This window comes from Lampetra planeri, chromosome 20 (genome assembly GCF_965212315.1).
Source record: "Lampetra planeri chromosome 20, kcLamPlan1.2.h2, whole genome shotgun sequence".
NCBI lineage: Eukaryota > Metazoa > Chordata > Hyperoartia > Petromyzontiformes > Petromyzontidae > Lampetra > Lampetra planeri.
Genome location: NC_136126.1, coordinates 3,817,986 through 3,835,905, shown reverse-complemented (window position 1 = coordinate 3,835,905; position 17,920 = coordinate 3,817,986). Strand labels below are relative to the sequence as shown.

The following is a 17,920-nucleotide window of genomic DNA, read 5'->3' as shown; positions in this document are numbered from 1 at the left end:
ATTTTCAACTGGAGCTCTCCAGGGCTGAGCTCCAGAAAACGTTTAATGCAGGGATTTGTACTCACACATTTTTCATTGCGAGCCACTCGCTCTACCACCGCACCACCTGACTGGTGCAGCGCATAATGCACGGTAGGAAAAAGCAGATCGTAGCCTTACCTGGTAAAATAAAATAAAAATTAGTTGAACAGTCAATAGTTATATCGCATCATCACCGTAGCTCACGTCTCTCCGGCGTTTAACATTTGTCGTTCCGAGTTCGTTCAACGTCGAGCAATCGACGGCGGCCACCCTCGGGAGTGATTTTGTTGTCCCCCCGTCCCAAGCTGGCGCTGACTTCCTGCAGTGTGTGGCTGGGCTACAGGTCCCCCGGATGTGGAGAGGCCGTGTGAGGTCAGCCTGCGGACGTGGAGCCCCGAGTCGCGCTACAGCCAGCGCACGCCGTCGGGGACGTGCCCCCAGCCGTCCGGCTGCGTCCTGGAGCTCTCCTTCAGCCTGCCCACCCTCCCCGAGCTCCTCACCATCTGGGTCACCTACATCTTCTTGCACAACTCCCACCCCATCAAGGACCTGGTCATCTTCACGGCCGACGGGAGGAACAAGGTACGGCCCGGTCTCGCCTGCACCTCCGTTCAACGCACTGGATGAGACTTTCAACTCGAGACGATCACGACGATGACCTCCCCCTGGTTTTCGGGTTGTACCACGCGTCGTTTGGGCGCGACGGGTCCCCGTGTTTCGCTGTCTCACACTCGTGTTTTTGTTGTTGTTGCAAGTATGTACGTTGAACTTCTTCCGCACCGTGCGTAGTCAGCCGTGCCAATATGTTGCGCTGTGGTGAGTTTTCTCTGGGCACTCCGGTTTCTTTTCCTGTGTTCACGTTTACGTTGTTTGACCCGGTGAGACCTCACGACGTTGTTGGAATTGTATACATTGGGGAACCAGCAGGAACAGTGGACGGCAACGCTGTGACATCGAGGGAGAACGTGAGCTGTTTAATTCCCTTCCTGTAGAAGCTTCCAGCACGTGGGGCGAAACGTTGGACGACATTGTGCCGTACAAGTTACGCACAGTTTGAGCGGCGATAGAAGTCTTGTAATGGGAGTTATTCGATTTCGATCGGTCTTAAGGTGAGCGGGTGGCTTAGAGACCTTGCAATTAAAGTCAGGCAGCCACCCTGTTAATTAAAGAGAGTGAAAGTGAGTTGACGTTCTTTGCCCGGTCACCGATGAGCTGAGAAAAAAAAGAAAAGACCCTGCATTCAATTTGGTTGCTCAATTAAATTGGCTACGGTACAACTCTAAGAATGGGGATAACTATCGGTGTGAATGTCACACAAGAAACAATCTCGTAGCAAAGCGTGGCAAAGTGCCGAGCACGACATTTCGTTCAGTCATCCTAAGAACTAAACTATGTACTTATATTCGTGGGGTCATTAGGTAAAGTCACGTAGATAGGTTCAAAGAAAATAACTAAAAACTACGACATTACGATCACAACTCAAGCGTTCGTCATCCTCCTCCTACTGATGACGATTGCTTGTGTTGTGACCTAACCGAAAGACCCAAAGAATATGAATTCCTGCAGTCACAAAAGCTTTAAGTCCACATAATTTTTTATACGTAATAATTTTTTGCCTTTTGTTTCATAATACATTTTATTTAGAAAACCCTTTTGCTGATTTTTTTAGTGTTACATGAACAGGACAGGTGTGACATGTTATCATGTAAAGCAACCATAAACGCATGAAAAGACCTCTCCTATCTACACAACATACATAGACGTAAATCAGTTGTTTTATTGTCATATTTAAATTCGGCACATCAAAATCCATAATAAACAGCACATTTAATCTCTGAAGCAGACGACGTCTACAAAATTGTAGACCAGTGGGATCTACAGTCACGTGGGACGTTTGACCATACTTCACCATGCTGGTCAGTGCTGGTTGGTGAAGGTAGGGGGGGGGGGTGCCCAAGATCGGTTCAGATGTCAGTCGCCGACGATGTTAGCCATGGCAGGGAATCAAACTCAGGTCACTGGGGTCATAGCATTGCACGCAGTACATTGACGAATGTATCGCTGTTGTGTATGCATGTATATTGAACTTCTTTTGCGCCGTACGTAGCCAACTGTGAAAATAGATTCGGGGTAAGGACATCAAAAATACACAAAAATCAGTTCTAAACAAATGAGTTTTGTTTACAAATTAATCGAAAAAAAAAATAATATAGAATATTTTTTAAAAATATATAAACATGGTCGAATACAGAACAGGTTAATTTTAAAATACAATTAAACCCAGAAATGAAAAGATGACAATAGGAACCACATTTTGGCTGGAATAGATTGAAGCTGTGTTTGTGTGTGAAAGCCTCGCTGCCAAAAGTAGCTTTCTTGAACAGCTCAAAGCATTTCTTTGCTTGTTCAGCAAATTTACGTAATAACAAAACATTATCGGCATAATAGTGTTATTTTAATCTCTAAAAGGAAACAGCAAATCATATCAACGTCTTGCAGCATCTGCCTGTCTGGAAACCCCTGATGTTTGATCTGTGTTCATCAGCAGCATGTGCTATTTTTACCGATATTTAACATAAATACACAAAGGTGTGAAGGCTTCTTTTAAACAGGGATGTGTCTTTTCTTCTGCTCGTGTGCACTCCCCTCTTCCAGCCAATAGTGTTGTCACCTGTTCGTGTTTTCCCAGAATCTCGTGGTCTCATTTTGAAGAACCTGTCGAGGGAAATATGTCAGTCTTCCAGGGGACGTAAAAATAAAAATAAAATTGTTGGGTCAGTTGGTGTAATACTGTGCCACTCGAGACAAGGCGTTTTTTGTGCAACTCTTCACATTTCCTGCATCGTGAGGTTTTCTCCTTCCCCGTGACACGTCCTCGTTTTTATTTTCTTTCGTATCTCCAAGGCGGCAGGCAACTCTCGCGACCCAACCGAGTGACGAATGTCAGGCGGGAAGCGTTCCTTCCAGATCGCAGTTCACTGTCCACGCTTCCTGACTCCGCAACCACCTCTATCGTGCAGTATTAGACTTGTGGCAATTCATCCCTCCCAGCGATTTTTACAATTTTTTTTTACGAATTGTCACAGATTCAGGACTGCGATTCGACGAGTGATTATTTTTATTTTGTTTGTTTTCGGCGTTCGTAGCGTTGGGGTGAATGTATTGGCCACCCCGTGGCAAGAGGCCACAGCCACCGTGGTTGTTCCTGGGTGTACAGACCTTCCCCCGACCCCACCCCCCAGCCCCCCGCCCCCTTGCCCCCACCCCCTGCCCTCCCCGCCCCCACCGCAACATTTGGGGAAACATTTTTTGCGGTTTTTTTCTTTTGAGTCTCGCGTTTTTCTCCCTTCATCATATGCTGATGACAGAACCTTTAAATGCACAGGTGCAGCGTGTGCCGTCGGCCCTGGGACTGCAGTCAGCTGCCAGTAATTGCATAGCGATAGTAAAATTACAGTCGAGTAGAACTGCTCTTGTACGTAACGAAGTGGATGCGGGGTGCGGGGTGAACTTCAAAGACCTTCCTTTGGCTATAATAATATTTTCATTTTATATCGCGTAATTGATGCTAATAGCATCCCATATCGCTGTACATTAAAATTATATATAAGGACCAAATCCCACACACAGCCACGACCAAAGCAAATGAAAACCCTGCCGCTACCAAGCACGATAAAAAATGAATGAACAAATACAGAAATGGGACCAAAACAAAGAGGCACAAATGACAAAGATCGTTATCACAACACAAAACTGAGTCCATTCGGTCACATCCCAGATCACAATCTCGACTTCTCAACCAAGCCAGGAAACCTTGAGTTGGAACTCACCGCCTCGTTCTCTCTTACCAAATAAACACGGTGCGCCGTTTCTACACACCATCTTGAGATGCAGTCGCATTCAGACGCTGTGCAAATCCGAGTTGTATTTTAATCCAAGTTGTATTCTATTCGTGTATTAATCCCTTCTTAGAGATGCCCTCCTCCTCCTCCTCAGGCAGAGATGTGCAATATGCATCCAAGTGATAATCGTGTCGAGATACACATTACCAACTGACCATGTGTTGCGTTATTTAGACACAGTGGTGATGCTTGTGTCTCACGACGATAACGGGGCCTGGGTTCACATCCTAATGCGGCACTTTTCTGCGTGGAGTTTGTCCATTCTCTCCCCCTGTACAGCGTGGGGTTCCTCTGGGTTTTCCTGCTATCATTCCACAGCTAAACAAACGCACAGTGTAATTGGCATTGGTCAAACATCGCAATGCTGAAAGCCGCCAGCAAATTACTCATTCGTGGGGCTGCACGTGGTGACATCGGCCGCTGCCACGAAAAACCTGGCAGGGCCCTCCTCAACACAGAGTCTTGGGACTCTGTGAGGCTTTCATGGGCAAACAAGCGCAGCAATAATAATAATACTAATACTACTACTCTGAGGTGTGTCATTTATATACTACTCGGCAAGTACTCGTGTGAACTATATTACAAATTAAAATCGCACGTGACGGCATGGCAGATGCGGATACCTGATGCACAAATGGAAACTTAAAAAAAAAAATCTCGAGTTATGTCCGACTGTGATCATCCGGAACAGACCATACAACGCGTAACGATGCAATGCCCCATCCACAAATACGAAGGCGATGCACTCCGCTGCTCCTGACGCGGTTGTCTGTGCTTGACCACCTGAATGTGAAATTGTAGTTGTTGTTCTGCAGTCTACATCCGCCGCGCGGAAGAGGAAGATTCCACGTCATTATGCCGCCTCACTTCCGCAACTCTATCCTGACACCCTGTGCAAGACCCATCAACGGCTGACCCCCCCCACCCCCGCACCGTCTGTTTAATGGCCTTAATTTAGACTGATGGCCTTAATCTAAGATGTCTTGTGGTTGTTGTTGTTTGACTTGCATCCCACTGGGATTTTTGCACACAGTGTTGGTGTACGGTGCTTTTTCTGCAATATGTTGCTGTCTTTTCTTGGATTTTCTGTTTGCACAAAGTCACTTTAAGATGTTTTCTTGTTCATGTTTTTGTTTTTTTCTTTGTTGCGGTTGCACCCGATTCAAGAGCCGAATGGCTCACAGGGCTACACCTAATAAATGAAACTTGAAACTTGAAACTGTCCGCTTGTGCCCCGCCAGTCGCTGGGACCCCAGACGGTGTTCTGCGACGTCCCGCTGACGGTGCGCCTCGACTGGCTGCTGGCGCCGGTTGAGTCGGTTCGCATCCACACGGTGGACGAGAAGCTGGAGGTGGACGCCGCGCTGCTTCGCTCGGCTCCCAACGACGGGCGCTGCTCACGCTGCCGCCCGCTCTCCTACAAGCTGTCCCGCTCGCCGCCGTTCCACCCGCGCGGGCAGGTGGTCGTCGACGGACCGTCGCGCAGCTTTGTGGACAGGTACGAGGGAGGGGGGGTGGTACTTTGTGCGCGTGCGTGTGTTGCCCACCGACCTCCTCGTGTGCCTCGCCGGCCTTAATCGATGGTCGCTGACAGCACTTGCATTATACACCCACGAAATGTCATGGTTTGGCTGGGACGGTACTGGTTGGTTCGGAAAGGCCGTGTCCCCCATGTCCTGTAGCATTTGCAAGTGAGTCTGCATTCTCAGCCCCGGTCATCAATGAATGAGAAAAAAACCTAATCTCACGTTGAATTTGGTTCAATTCGGGCTGTGAGAATTCAGGAATTGATATTGGTTTGACTGTCACACAACAGACAACATTCTCGTCGCAGAGTCCACACAAAGGCTGTTCCAATCTCCTAAAGTATTTGCGAAAAAATTGGCGTTCCGTTTCAAGAACCGATCCTGCTCATCTTTACCGGTTAATTCGCATTGATTTTTTCAACTCGTCAAGCTTCACTTGCGTATATTTGTGTACAACGAGAGCATCGCGGCTTGAGTTTGCAAACAACTGTCATTTGCACTGCGCATGTGTGCATCTCCAACATTCTTTGCCTCCCTCCCGAATCGCGGGATCGTGCCAACTGAACATTTGAACGCTCGCCGCAGGTACCGTCGGCATCAAAGTCCGTAGGCGCGCAAAAAAACATTTCGCCCGTGATGCATGCTCCTCGGGTGCGATCTCATTTTTCATCGCGGCGAACTCCGGAGGGCTCGTTTCGAACTAGCCCCGAGCTTTTTGGAGGCCTCCCCAATAAAGCACCTTGGCTGCGCTTCTAGCCGTCCGAAAGTAGCAAAAAAAGCACATGCTGAAAAATGTTACCCAAATGCTTTTTTTTTTGGCCGGGGCAGTTACGGGCCTCGTCCGTTTCGCTCCCGTTAGCGCCGCCCGCGCACCCTTTTGCCCCGCCGCGATCGGAGGTGGCTGACGTTTTACGCGACAGGGGGTGGTGGGTGGGGGGGCTGGCAGGGTTGGTGGTGAAACGTTGCCATCTGCTATTGGCGATACAATGAAGGGAGCAGTTTGCCTCCGTGAGGCCAGGGATGTCACGGAAGGCGCTGGGTGCTCGCCGCCGCCACTGTTTGGGGCGTAGAGCAATTCCAGAAGGATGAAAGGACAGGGGTGATTGATGGCTTGTGGGAAGAAGGGGCCGCTACTGTGTCCCATAGCTTAAAATGCCGCATCTGCAGCTGTATGCACCCTGCATGCCTACGTGATAAAAGATGGTCGAGGAATCATGTTAAGCCGATGCCTTTGCGATGGTATGCAATGTAGATATAGGAGGCTTAGCTCTCCATACAGAGACGCACACAAACACACACACACTAAAGAGTGCACATCAAAGCACGCACAGAGGCCCCCTTCTATTCACGAGCCAGCGATTACGCAAACAGCCAGAGTTTGAGCGGTATGCACAGGAGTCGATGTATTTTTCCTTAAGTGTTGGATTTCTCTGTTTAAATTGCTCGTGGGCAACGCACTCAGCTAGTGGGCACATGGCCGGAGTGAATCGCGCGCTTTATTGGAAAATTGAGCCTCTGCAAGTTGTTGCGGGCAAACATTTGCCGATGTACGGATCGAACGTTCGCTCATTTGCGGTGCTCGCTCTCGGCATCGCGCGCGGCTCTCTCGACGTCGGATTTTTAACGTCGCCCGCGAGTTCCGTCGTGACTGATGACCTGGCCCGCACTTTGCCCCCCCCTCCCCCCCGGTCTTGGCTGTCCGCCCCCTCTGTGCCCTCGCCGACCCCTCCGCTCAGGTCCGTGGAGCCGGGAGCGACGTACGTGTACCAGGTGGCCGTCTCGACGACGTACGGCGACTCGCAGCCCTCGCCGCCGCTCGTCTACACGCACGGGAGCCCCTACTGTGGGGACGCTGCGATGCACGGGTAAGTGGGCCGTGTTCCAATTCTCTAGCAGGTGAGAGTGGGCCGTGTTCCGATTCTCTAGCGGGTGAGAGAGGACCGTGTTCCGATTCTCTCACGGCTGAGAGAGGACCGTGTTCCGATTCTCTAGCGGGTGAGAGTGGGCTGTGTTCCGATTCTCTAGCGGATGAGAGTGGGCCGTGTTCCGATTCTCTAGCGGATGAGAGTGGGCCGTGTTCCGATTCTCTAGCGGGTGAGAGTGGGCCGTGTTCCGATTCTCTAGCGGATGAGAGTGGGCCGTGTTCCGATTCTCTCACGGCTGAGTGAGGACCGTGTTCCGATTCTCTCACGGCTGAGAGAGGACCGTGTTCCGATTCTCTCGCGGGTGAGAGTGGGCCGTGTTCCGATTCTCTTACAGACGAGAAAGGATCATGTTCCAATTCTCTCGCGGCTGAGAGAGGATCATGTTCCGATTCTCTCGCGGCTGAGAGAGGATCGTGTTCGAATTCTCTCAGAAGTGAGAGGGCCGTGTTCCGATTCTCTCACAAGTGAGAGGACCATGTTCCGCTGGCCCCGCCGTGCTCGGCAGCGATGCCGTTGGCGCGAACATCAAAAAACTGAAGACGTTCGCCAATAGCACTGCCCCAAATTTTTTTTATAATTAATTTATTAGGTGATGTTTTAGGCAATTGACCTTCTTCTTGATCTCTCTGCTTTGAAGAAGGAACATTGCCCCCCCACCCAAACATATGTCTCTTATTATAAGTTTTTTGTTTAACTTCTTCAGGGTAGTCTTATTGGCGAATGTGACAGGCGTAGCCATTGGCTGATCCGAACAGCCACCATTAAACCCGATCTCCAGACATGCCCCCCCCCCTCCTCCATGAGACAGCTTTCCATGACGACCAACTAACACGAATCGACTGAAAGCACCTTAATATATCGAGAACCGCAGAGCGACAGTTGGTGGCGGCTCCCTGCCCGGCAGCCTTCCAGCTTGTCTGCGATTTCTCGGCGATTGTGAGATTCAATTTGTGTGAAAAACGCTATTTTATTGAATGGATCATTCGATTATCACATTCGAGCTATCAGGTGCGTGCAGTGAGCCACGGCTTAATGTGCGCATGGATAGATCAGGATTCGCACACCACCGCTTGGGGTTTTGCTGTTGCGCAATATAAATATATAGCGCTTCTGAGCTCGTTGAGTGAAAGAAACTTTGCGGACATCGCGCTGGGCGGGTGGGAAGGGCGAGAAAAGTGGCAGCCATCGTGCAAAAAGCAAAAGTTATGTGTGGGGGTCGCAAGGAGCCCAGGTTTGAGAATCGCCGCGCTTAGAGAACCATCACTCCGGCAGGATTCTCTCACCTGGGGACATTGCCAGCACCGCCACGTTTCATCGTTGAGCACGGATTTAATGTCATATTAAATCTCGTATTCAAAAAATAATAATTTGCAGACTAATGTGTACTGTGAGATTACTTCCTGCCCCCAGGGTCCATTCAAATGCAAAACTTTATAGTGGTTGGATTCTTTAAAAGAGAGCAATCACAATTATAACGTTTTAGTAATGAGCTGGCGAAGGTGGCCTCACTCCCAGAGTGATCGGCAGCTTTTATTTCTCATCTTTTAGTTGCGGCGTGTTTTTAAAACTAAGGTTGAAACACATTAACGCACTGTCTGTTCGTCCCTCCGTCTTCTCTGGCTGCAACATGGGGTCATGATAACTCTTGTAAAGATGATCCAATATAAATTGAATTCTCGTATGAAGTTGTGTTGCTATTAAGGACTTACCTGTTAGAAAACCGGCCAAATTAATCAAAGGATTTCCCCAAAACGTATAGCAAACAAACCAGTGCTAATTGGACTATTAGCAAATATACAAATACATGTTTGCCCATCGGCCTTTGTACTGCTCACGGAAACTGCCAAGGACAAACACATGTTGGAGAGCATTACAGAAGCCATGCATGTGGGCAATTTTTCTTCCTTGTTAAAAAAAAATGGGAAACCATTGGGATGGGTGGGAAATTCCCATCTGCGAACTGATTCTTGGTCTGGAGCATAATCCTTTGAGAGTGAAATCTTTCCCTGGAGATGTGATTCATGACAGAGACCTGTTAATTGAGCCGTCAGCAACTTACTAATTGGGCGCAGTCTTCCAGGTTGGGTTTAGGGGTTGGAAGGGCTTTAAGAGGATGGTGAGAGTGGGTACGGGGATTGTGAGATGGTGGGGGGCTAGGAAAGGCGGAGTTGTGGGGGGGGGGGATGAAGTCTGGCCAATTAGTGTGAGCATTGTGCATACGTGTATGTGTGCGTGTGCCTGTACGCTTTTGCATGTGTCTCGATTTTATTTTAGCGTAAGCCTATTTCAAGCCAGCCTGGTCATTACAGGCACATGCTACGCTTGCTGGAACAGATATACACGCACACGCAAAATCTGTTATCAGAAACGTAAAAAAATATATCCAAATAGCAAAGCATCCACATATCTGCTATCTTTTATCAAACGCTCCTTTGGCCGCCCACCTTTCACTGCCATTTAACAAAGCGGAGGAAGCAGTAGTAAGAAAACATTAACGAGTGAAGACATTAAAAAGCCATTAGAGGTAAAAGCTATTTCACAAAAGAGGCATTTCTGGCCAGACTGAATTAGTGGAGGCATGTGGGGCAGAATGGCCAAGAAGTCGCAGACTATGTAATGGATTCAAGCACGTAGGCAAAGAGGTTTGTAGAGAAAAACCAAATAAAAGATGGATCGAGGGTGCAACTGTGAGGGAACCTATCCATGGCAGGCTCAAACGCTAACTCGAAACAGACCGGCTTTGGAGGAGGGAATTCACTCATAAAAAATAAAACCACGCAATAGCTGTAAATTTTACCCACGATTCGCCGTTACAGTTCTTGGCGGCACAACAGCTTTATGAGCATTACGAGTCATTATTTTTTTCACTTCAAGGGAATGGGGAGAGGAGGAGATATGTTTTTGTGAATGTTTTATTTTCGTCGCTTTCATTCAAGCTTAGGTTTCAATCTCCTGGATGTACCATGCTTTTTCGGTGCCTCATACCTAGGGGCGGGTTTCGATCGTCGCGTTCACATATTGTCTTTTGACTTTGCCGTTTCGTGGAACTTACGATTTTCACGAAATCCGGCGCTCAAAGCCCCAATTTTTTTGATATTCTAGGAATTTTTCGGTGAAATGAAACAAAATAAAAATAGGGATTGTTATTTTTTTGCAAATAGAAACCTGTAAAATATAACACGAACCGTCTGTTGCACGATGAGCTAAAATTAAGCCAACATAGGTGCGTTAAGGTAAACGCACTGTTCGTCGGTTTGTGAAACATTACACAAAGACATAAAACAAAAATCTCTAAAAGTAAAATAAAAATCACAGTACTTCTTAAACATGCAGAAAACCATGCAGATTTGGACTTTGTAGTCTATCTTTAGCATTTATTTTATTTGTGGCGTTGGGATTAATACACACAATTAAAGCCATTTGGGAATGCGTCAAGAGAATATCTGAGCTATCTTATGCCCCAGAATATAAGACAATATTTTTCTCCCCGTATTTTAAAGCAATACGTGTTGGGGGTTTGTCTGATAATCTGGGAGGCGCGTGTGTGTGCGCGCGATACCAGATTCATTTGATCTTCTTCTTGGTTCTTTCGGTAAAGTCACGTAGAAGAGAAATAATAAAATAATACAAATAAAACATAATAAAATAATTCTCACGACGTTTCGGCCACAACGCAAACAGCCGTCCTCATTTCATTTTACTTTATTAACATCGGACACAGGTTTGGGGTGCATTTCTTACCTTTCGGAGCATCTTATAATCTGGCTAACGCGGGTATAATTGTTTCTAACGTGCACTAATCTCGCCAGTGATGTGCAAAAAATGTAACCTAGGAGCTGATGTCAATTGTGCTGCTACTTTCCAAAGTAGGTGGAGACACGGTACTTTGCCATTGACTTAGCTTGTCCACGCAACCTTGGTCCGAGGAAAGCTGCGTTGGAACCGCGTCGAAGTAATACATCCGTGACTTAAGCTTTCATTGCCTATCGCCAGTCAAGTTCAAACATTTCGCGAGAGTTGGCTGTCGCCAACATAAGCACGCGTGTTTTTTCTCGTTTCAAGCGGCGAATGAACTGTTCTTAGTTTAAGTGAACAAATTCATTTGAAAAATGGACATCTTCACGCTACGCTCGAACGCGGTTATACGACGTTTTTGCGGTTTCGCATTTTTACACAACGGGGAAAAAAAGCAAAAAAAGCGATCCAGTAAGCGTGACAATTGTGATGTTGGCTATAGATCCCACAAAAACAACATAGATTAATTATTGTGGGTCACATGGGGGCTTTGACATTGCACATTCAGGTGAGTGTTGGCATACACGCACGTAATGGCTAGATACACCACATGGAAGCACTAAAACAACATGGTCCAAGGTCCATGCCATCCCCACCTTCAAACGAAAGTCAGAGGGCCGAATTGACAGCGGTTTTGTTTCCTTTCAAACACGGTTGCCGAGCGCAAGGCTCAAAAGGTCCCAGCGTGTGAAGCGGCCGGCAACAAACAGCACTGCCAAAGTAGACACGGATTAGGGTTTGACAAGGATATGTAATCGAGCACGAAGCGTGCAAAAACATGCACCAAAAAACGAGTAATTAAAAACGAGTCATTAACACCGCCTTGGAAACTGACGTGGGGGTAGAGTGGCGGTGTTATTGGTCAGTGAGCTGCACTACGAACCTCTGCGAGTAACATCAGTGGTGGGTGATTACTGAGCCAATCCCGCTGACATCAGTCCCCAATTGAACACCAAATTAACCAGTCCTTACTGACCAGTTTGGTGAATTATGGTTAAAACAACAACTCATCACTGATAGGCATGGGGAGGCAGCGGATTGATGCATTTCCTTGTCTAATTGCGCTTGTTTACAGGGAGGTCCTTCGAAGTTGTTTTCAGATACGGCGCGATGTCGCTACGTGCGATTCCAATTGAGCAGTTTTCAGTTAACCTTTCAGCATGAGGATGTTTGGCCAATGCCAGCTTCACCGAATAGTGATTATCAATCGGTAGAAACCTGGATAATCCAGAGGACGCCCCACGCAGAACAGGGAGAGAATATACAAACTCCACGCGGAAAGGTTGCTGAGTTGGGGAAAAAGTGTCACCATTACATCTCCCTGTCATCTAGAATGTTGTACTCGCTTACCCGTTACCACACGTTTCACTCCTGTCTTTTGTACTGTGTGTTGTTGTAACGCTCTGACCCACCGCGACTGGACATCTGTGAAGAAGAGCTTTACAGCTCATCGGATTCCCCCAGTATAAATAAAGATCAGTTTAACACGTAGGCTTTCGCGACCAATATTATTCATAATCAACGTTTTTGGGTTTATAAATAACGCGATCTAAACCCAAAAACGTTGATTATGAATAAATAAAGATGCCGATTCTGGACGGCAGGGCGATACAGTGGTCATTGCCTGAAAGGTCACCTATTATATACAATTTTATTTTAAGGCCACAGTTTTTATTATTGTTATTCACGAATGTGTTGAGTTTTTTTTGTTATTAATTGTTACTTGTGCACCACTGCCAAACGCAGCAGCGGCAGTCGTGGATGTTGCAATGTTGTCATTATCAAGCACAGAGCATGACGAGAATGTTTTCTTCTTCTTCCTCTCAACAGTAATAAAAATGATGATGATGATGTAATCAAATGTTCTTCTCTTAGGAGCACCGAGGAGTGCGATGACGGAAACCTGACGGACGGCGATGGATGCAGCAGTACTTGTCACGTCGAGGCCAGCTTTGTTTGCAGAGGTGGGTTTCATCTGCAACCGCCGCTCAATCGTTTAACTCTCCGAGCACGGAGCATAGGCATCAGCAGCATCAGCAGCATCAGCAGCAGCAGCGATCCCACCCTCTCCCGCTTGTCCGTGCACCTCCAAAGCGGCTCAATTACGGCGAGTGCATTCGCGTTGCGGTTGTTTGCGTGCGTGGGATATTTAGAGTGATGTGATTACAGGCGGGAACGCGGGGGGGGGGGGGACTACGGAGGGTTTGCTGCAACATAATAATATTATTCTCAGGAGAGAGAGAGAGAGCGAGGAGGAGGGATGGATGGAGGGAAAGTGTTCACTCTCGCGCACGCACGCACATGTACACACGGGATGCCCTGCACGCGCGTGTGCGTGCGAGTGCTTGCTGTTCTCTCGCTGACAGTACTTGTCCCAACAGTCTGGTTGGGCTACACGGGGGATATTTGGCTTTGTGCTTGTTGTGTGCGATGGGGAAGCGGTCGTGTAGCGGTTAGCATGCCACGCTACGTACCTGGCGACGTGAGTTCGATCTCCGCTCACGGGCCAACAGCAGTGACGGTTATCTAAACCGGTCCTGCTGGGTCTGACCTAGGTTGACTCGGCCTCAAACGAGTACCTGGTGCGGTGTGTACAAACATCGCCATTGGGGAGACAAAGGCGGTCGGGCACGGTGCTGGCCACCCCCACCCCCTCTTGTGCTACAGCGCCGGCCTTCGTAGGTGGCTCGCTAACGGCACTTGCCCCAACAGTCTGTTAAAGTCCATACGGGGGGGGGGGATCGTTGTCTTTGTGCTGTGTGTGTGAGCTGCTTGTGGGGGTATGGTGTTAATCAATAGCAGGCTTGGAAGAGTGCTCATTTTTCTTGTGTTTACTTGTGCGGTTGAGTTTGTCGGACAGTGAGCAATGCATAACAGCAGCGTGAGTCATCCCATGAAAGCATTGATCAAAGGTGCATTCTGTCTTCGTTTTGTTTTGAGTCTTCCGTTTTCTCTTTGTTTTTATTGCCCTGACGTGCGCGCGTGTGCATGTGTATACGCGCGCGCGTGTGCATGTGTTTACATGCGCGCGTGTGCATGTGTTTACATGCGCGTGTGTTGTGCACTGAGTTAAGGAAGCGGTGGTGCAGCGGTTAGGGCCGCGCCATGCTACGAACCCGGTCCCTCCCGAGTTCGATTCCAGCTCACGACCAACACCAGTGATGATTATCTGAACCGGTTTAGGTCGACTCAGCCTAAAATTAATACCTGGTGCGATGAGTAAACATCGCCACTAGGGAGACAAAGGCGGCCGGGCGTGGTGCTGGCCAATCACCCCCTCGTGTGCCGTTCCGGCCTTCATAGGTGCTACTCGCTAACAGCACTTGCCCCAACAGTCTGTCAAGGCTATACGAGGGATCTTTGTCTTTGTGTGGACTGCCACGAATAATTTTTTGTAAACATTTGCTGAGCACAGGCGCAAAATGCCGAGCGGGCAGCAACAAACGGCGCCGTTATCAACGTTTGCATTGGATAGGCGTTAACACGTTTCCCGAGTCGAGCAACATTATTATAGGAACTTGGCAAAGAGAAGAAAAAAAACACAATGGGAGGGAATTCCAGAGTCTCCAGCAGTGCGAGGGGAAAGGGGGCAGAGTGAGAAATGTTGTGGCCTGCAGTGTTGGTGGGTTGACCGCAGTGCGGATGAGACGAAACAGTGACTCTGGGCAGAGTGAGGAATGGAAGTGCACACGTGTCCACGCATTTGCGTGCCTGTGTGTACCTGTGTGTAACTGTGTAGTGGGGAGCGGTAGTGTAGCGGTTAGCGCGCTGCGCTATGAACCCAACGACCCGGGTTCGATTCCCGTTTATGGCCAATACCAGTGACGATTATCTGAACCGGTTCTGGGCCTCCCCTAGGTCGACTCAGCCTTAAATGAGTACCTGGTACGGTGTGTAAACATCGCCACTGGGGAGACAAAGACGGTCGGGCGTGGTGCTGGCCACCCACCCCCTCGTGTACCGTTGCGGCCTTCATAGGTGCTCGCTAACAGCACTTGCCCCTACAGTCTGTTAAGGCTATACGGGGGATTTTTTTTTTTGTACCTGTGCAGGAGTGGCGTAGTGACTGATGCACTGCGCTACAAACCCGGCCGCACGAGTTCAACTCCCAGCCATGGCTATGAACCGGTCTTGGGTCTCCCCTTGGTCGACTCAGGCTTAAAATTAAACACTTGGTTCAGAGAAAACAAAAACGTCAGCTGACCGCAGGCGGGGGAGAGACAAAAGCGGCGGGGGGGGGGGGTGCGTGGTGCTGGCCACATCACCATCATGTGCGCCGTCTCGGCAATAAAGAGGTGCTCGCCAACAGAGCTTGCCTCGACAGTCTGTGTAGGCTGCGGCTGGATCTTTGTCTTTTTGTGGTTCACGAAAACAATCCGTTGCCTTACTGCGAGAGCATTTGCGCGCTGCGTCGCCAACCGCACAGATCTCTCTGTGCGCATTGGGTGTGCATGCACACACGCACACACACGCACACACCCACATGCACGTGGGTTGTGTGTGTGCGTGTGTGTGCATGCACACGGCGTGTTTTCGTGCAAATCCATCCCTCATTCCCCCCCCTCCCACCCCCCCATGTTAACAACTCAACGCAGTATCGATTACGGTAATGTGGCAGCGGCTGGGTGATGCATTCGTTTGTATTGATTCGGCCTTGTTTGTTCTAATCGACCCCTCTCCCCTGTCAAGCTGATGAGGGCAAGACTGAATTGTTGCTCGGACATTCTTATTTACAGCTGGGAATCAGAAACAAAACAGCAACGAGAACAAACATGGAGAAGGAAAGCGGTGTTGGGATACACATAAAACATCAGTTCTTGAAACCTCGTTTCTTAGAACGGATTTTTTTGTGTTTGATTTGTTGTCCTTTCCCCCCACACCTCCGATAAGCACGTTTGGCTACGTACTGTGCGAAAGAAGTTCTATGTACGTACGTACGCACAAAGCAAGGACGCTCGCCACAGCAAACCGATGCTGTTAACGTCCGGAAAAGCAAATCACGGGGTAAAGGAGAATAAAACGAGAATATAAAACTACTGACGAAAACATAAACGCGGCTTTTGAGCTTTTACTACCCCCCCCCTTCGCCTGGGCGGAAATGGGAGCACAAAAATTGCAGGTAGTTTTGATTCGTCATTATCTTAATGCGCGACATTTGGGTAAGCACTTTGCACATTTCCATGAAACAAGAGCCTCCCTGGCAAAAACCTCGTCCTGAACTCCTTACGAAACGTAACGGGGCAGTGAATTTTCATAGAAACCTCCCCCCACCCCCTTCAAATAGCGAGTTATTGAAAGCCACAAAGTATGCGAGTCCTCTAACATAACAAGGAACTCTCCTGCGGTAGGAATGTTGGCGAATTTAAAATAAGGCTTCTGAGCGTGTCGCAGGACAATGTGCGTACGTGGGCAAGCGGTAATTGCCATGGTATTTCGGCATTCATGTGCACGTGCAGTATCGTTTGACTGGGGAGTATTTGGTGTAATGCTATTAAAGTAATTGGAAAATTGGTAGAGCTTACTTTTAAGTACACAAAGTTACATTGAAGGTCGTTATGTTGTTACTTCGAGGGCCGTTCGGCTACCTGTAATTACGGTGAGGGGGTTTTGACGTGCAGCCGTTTGAGTGCGGGCCCATTTAATTTTGTGCGCGACGCGACCGCGATCGGGACCCAATCCGCGACGCGTCTCCCACACGCGCCATGAGAACGCCGAGGGGAACGACGTTGTCGGTTTTCCAGAAGAGGAGGAGGAGGAGGAGGGGGGGGGGACCAAAAACATTGGTAGCGCCGCCGTATTTACGTTGGCACCCTCGTACGCACACCGAGCATAATAGTCGACAATGTCTGCAGGACTGTGAAATAAAATGAAAAAAAACACAAGGGAAATTTTAAGAAACAGTACGCTGCTACTCAAATAGATGTTTTTTCTCGTTCTCTTTCTAAATAAACACTTTGGTTCCCTTTATGATTTTTTTTGAAAGACAAAGGTTGCCGGTTGTTATTAAACGGAGGCGGTTGGAGAAGCGCCTGGAAGTAGTCTTAAAGCCGCAGATAACAGCCCTATGGGGCACGGATAGGTCAAGCCTGAACGTGCAGGACAGACGATGCGTGAGTCACAACTCCTCCGCACGTCCTCTCTGTGAAAAACACAGTCTATTGCATTCCCGCTGCGTAGGTTTCATTTTTTTCTCTTCTTGCGCAGTTCTCCGATGAGTTTTATCGATGTTTTTTTTTTGGGGGGGGGGGGGGTTGTACCGCCGCGATGTTCGGCGCGACGTCGTCCGACGTTTTCGCTCCTCCCCGCTGCCGGGAGCTGATTAAGGGAGTTCCCGGGCAGCGAAGTTGGACACCTTGTCCGAACACGACGCGGTACAAAACCATGAAACGCACGGGAGAGCTGCTCACATTCCCATTTTGTCGCTTCTTCCGTGAATTCGAGCATTGCACTTTTTACGCGTGAATCTAACGGCGTTAAAACAAAAAAAGTATCCTATAAATTTTTTTACACGTGTCGGTAGGTTAAGAGGACAGAGAGCGATGCACCTTTGATTAACTTCAGCGGCGCGTTGTTTACGTTTGGGCAACATCAACGGACGTGGTGGTAACGTGCCGTAACGGGTTAGAGCCTAATCAGCTTGCGCGCCTTGACCGCGAGACGGTTTTTACGCCAGGGATCGATGGTACCATTCCTGCCACCGCACAGTCATTCGCTCCGCTTTGAATTTGACTTAAAAAAAAACGTTATGGCA

At 48.5% G+C, this 17,920-nt stretch overlaps 1 protein-coding gene across 1 annotated transcript in view; it reads left to right on the top strand.

The window, feature by feature from the left end:
- Window positions 1-17,920, top strand: part of LOC144724287 (pappalysin-1-like) — a 156,978-nt gene that overhangs the window by 68,495 nt on the left and 70,563 nt on the right. Inside the window, exons 8-11 of the mRNA XM_078603273.1 lie at window positions 365-603; window positions 5,165-5,421; window positions 7,186-7,314; window positions 13,045-13,133. Coding sequence (XP_078459399.1) covers window positions 365-603; window positions 5,165-5,421; window positions 7,186-7,314; window positions 13,045-13,133 — 714 coding nt within the window. The remainder of the gene's footprint in view (window positions 1-364; window positions 604-5,164; window positions 5,422-7,185; window positions 7,315-13,044; window positions 13,134-17,920) is intronic.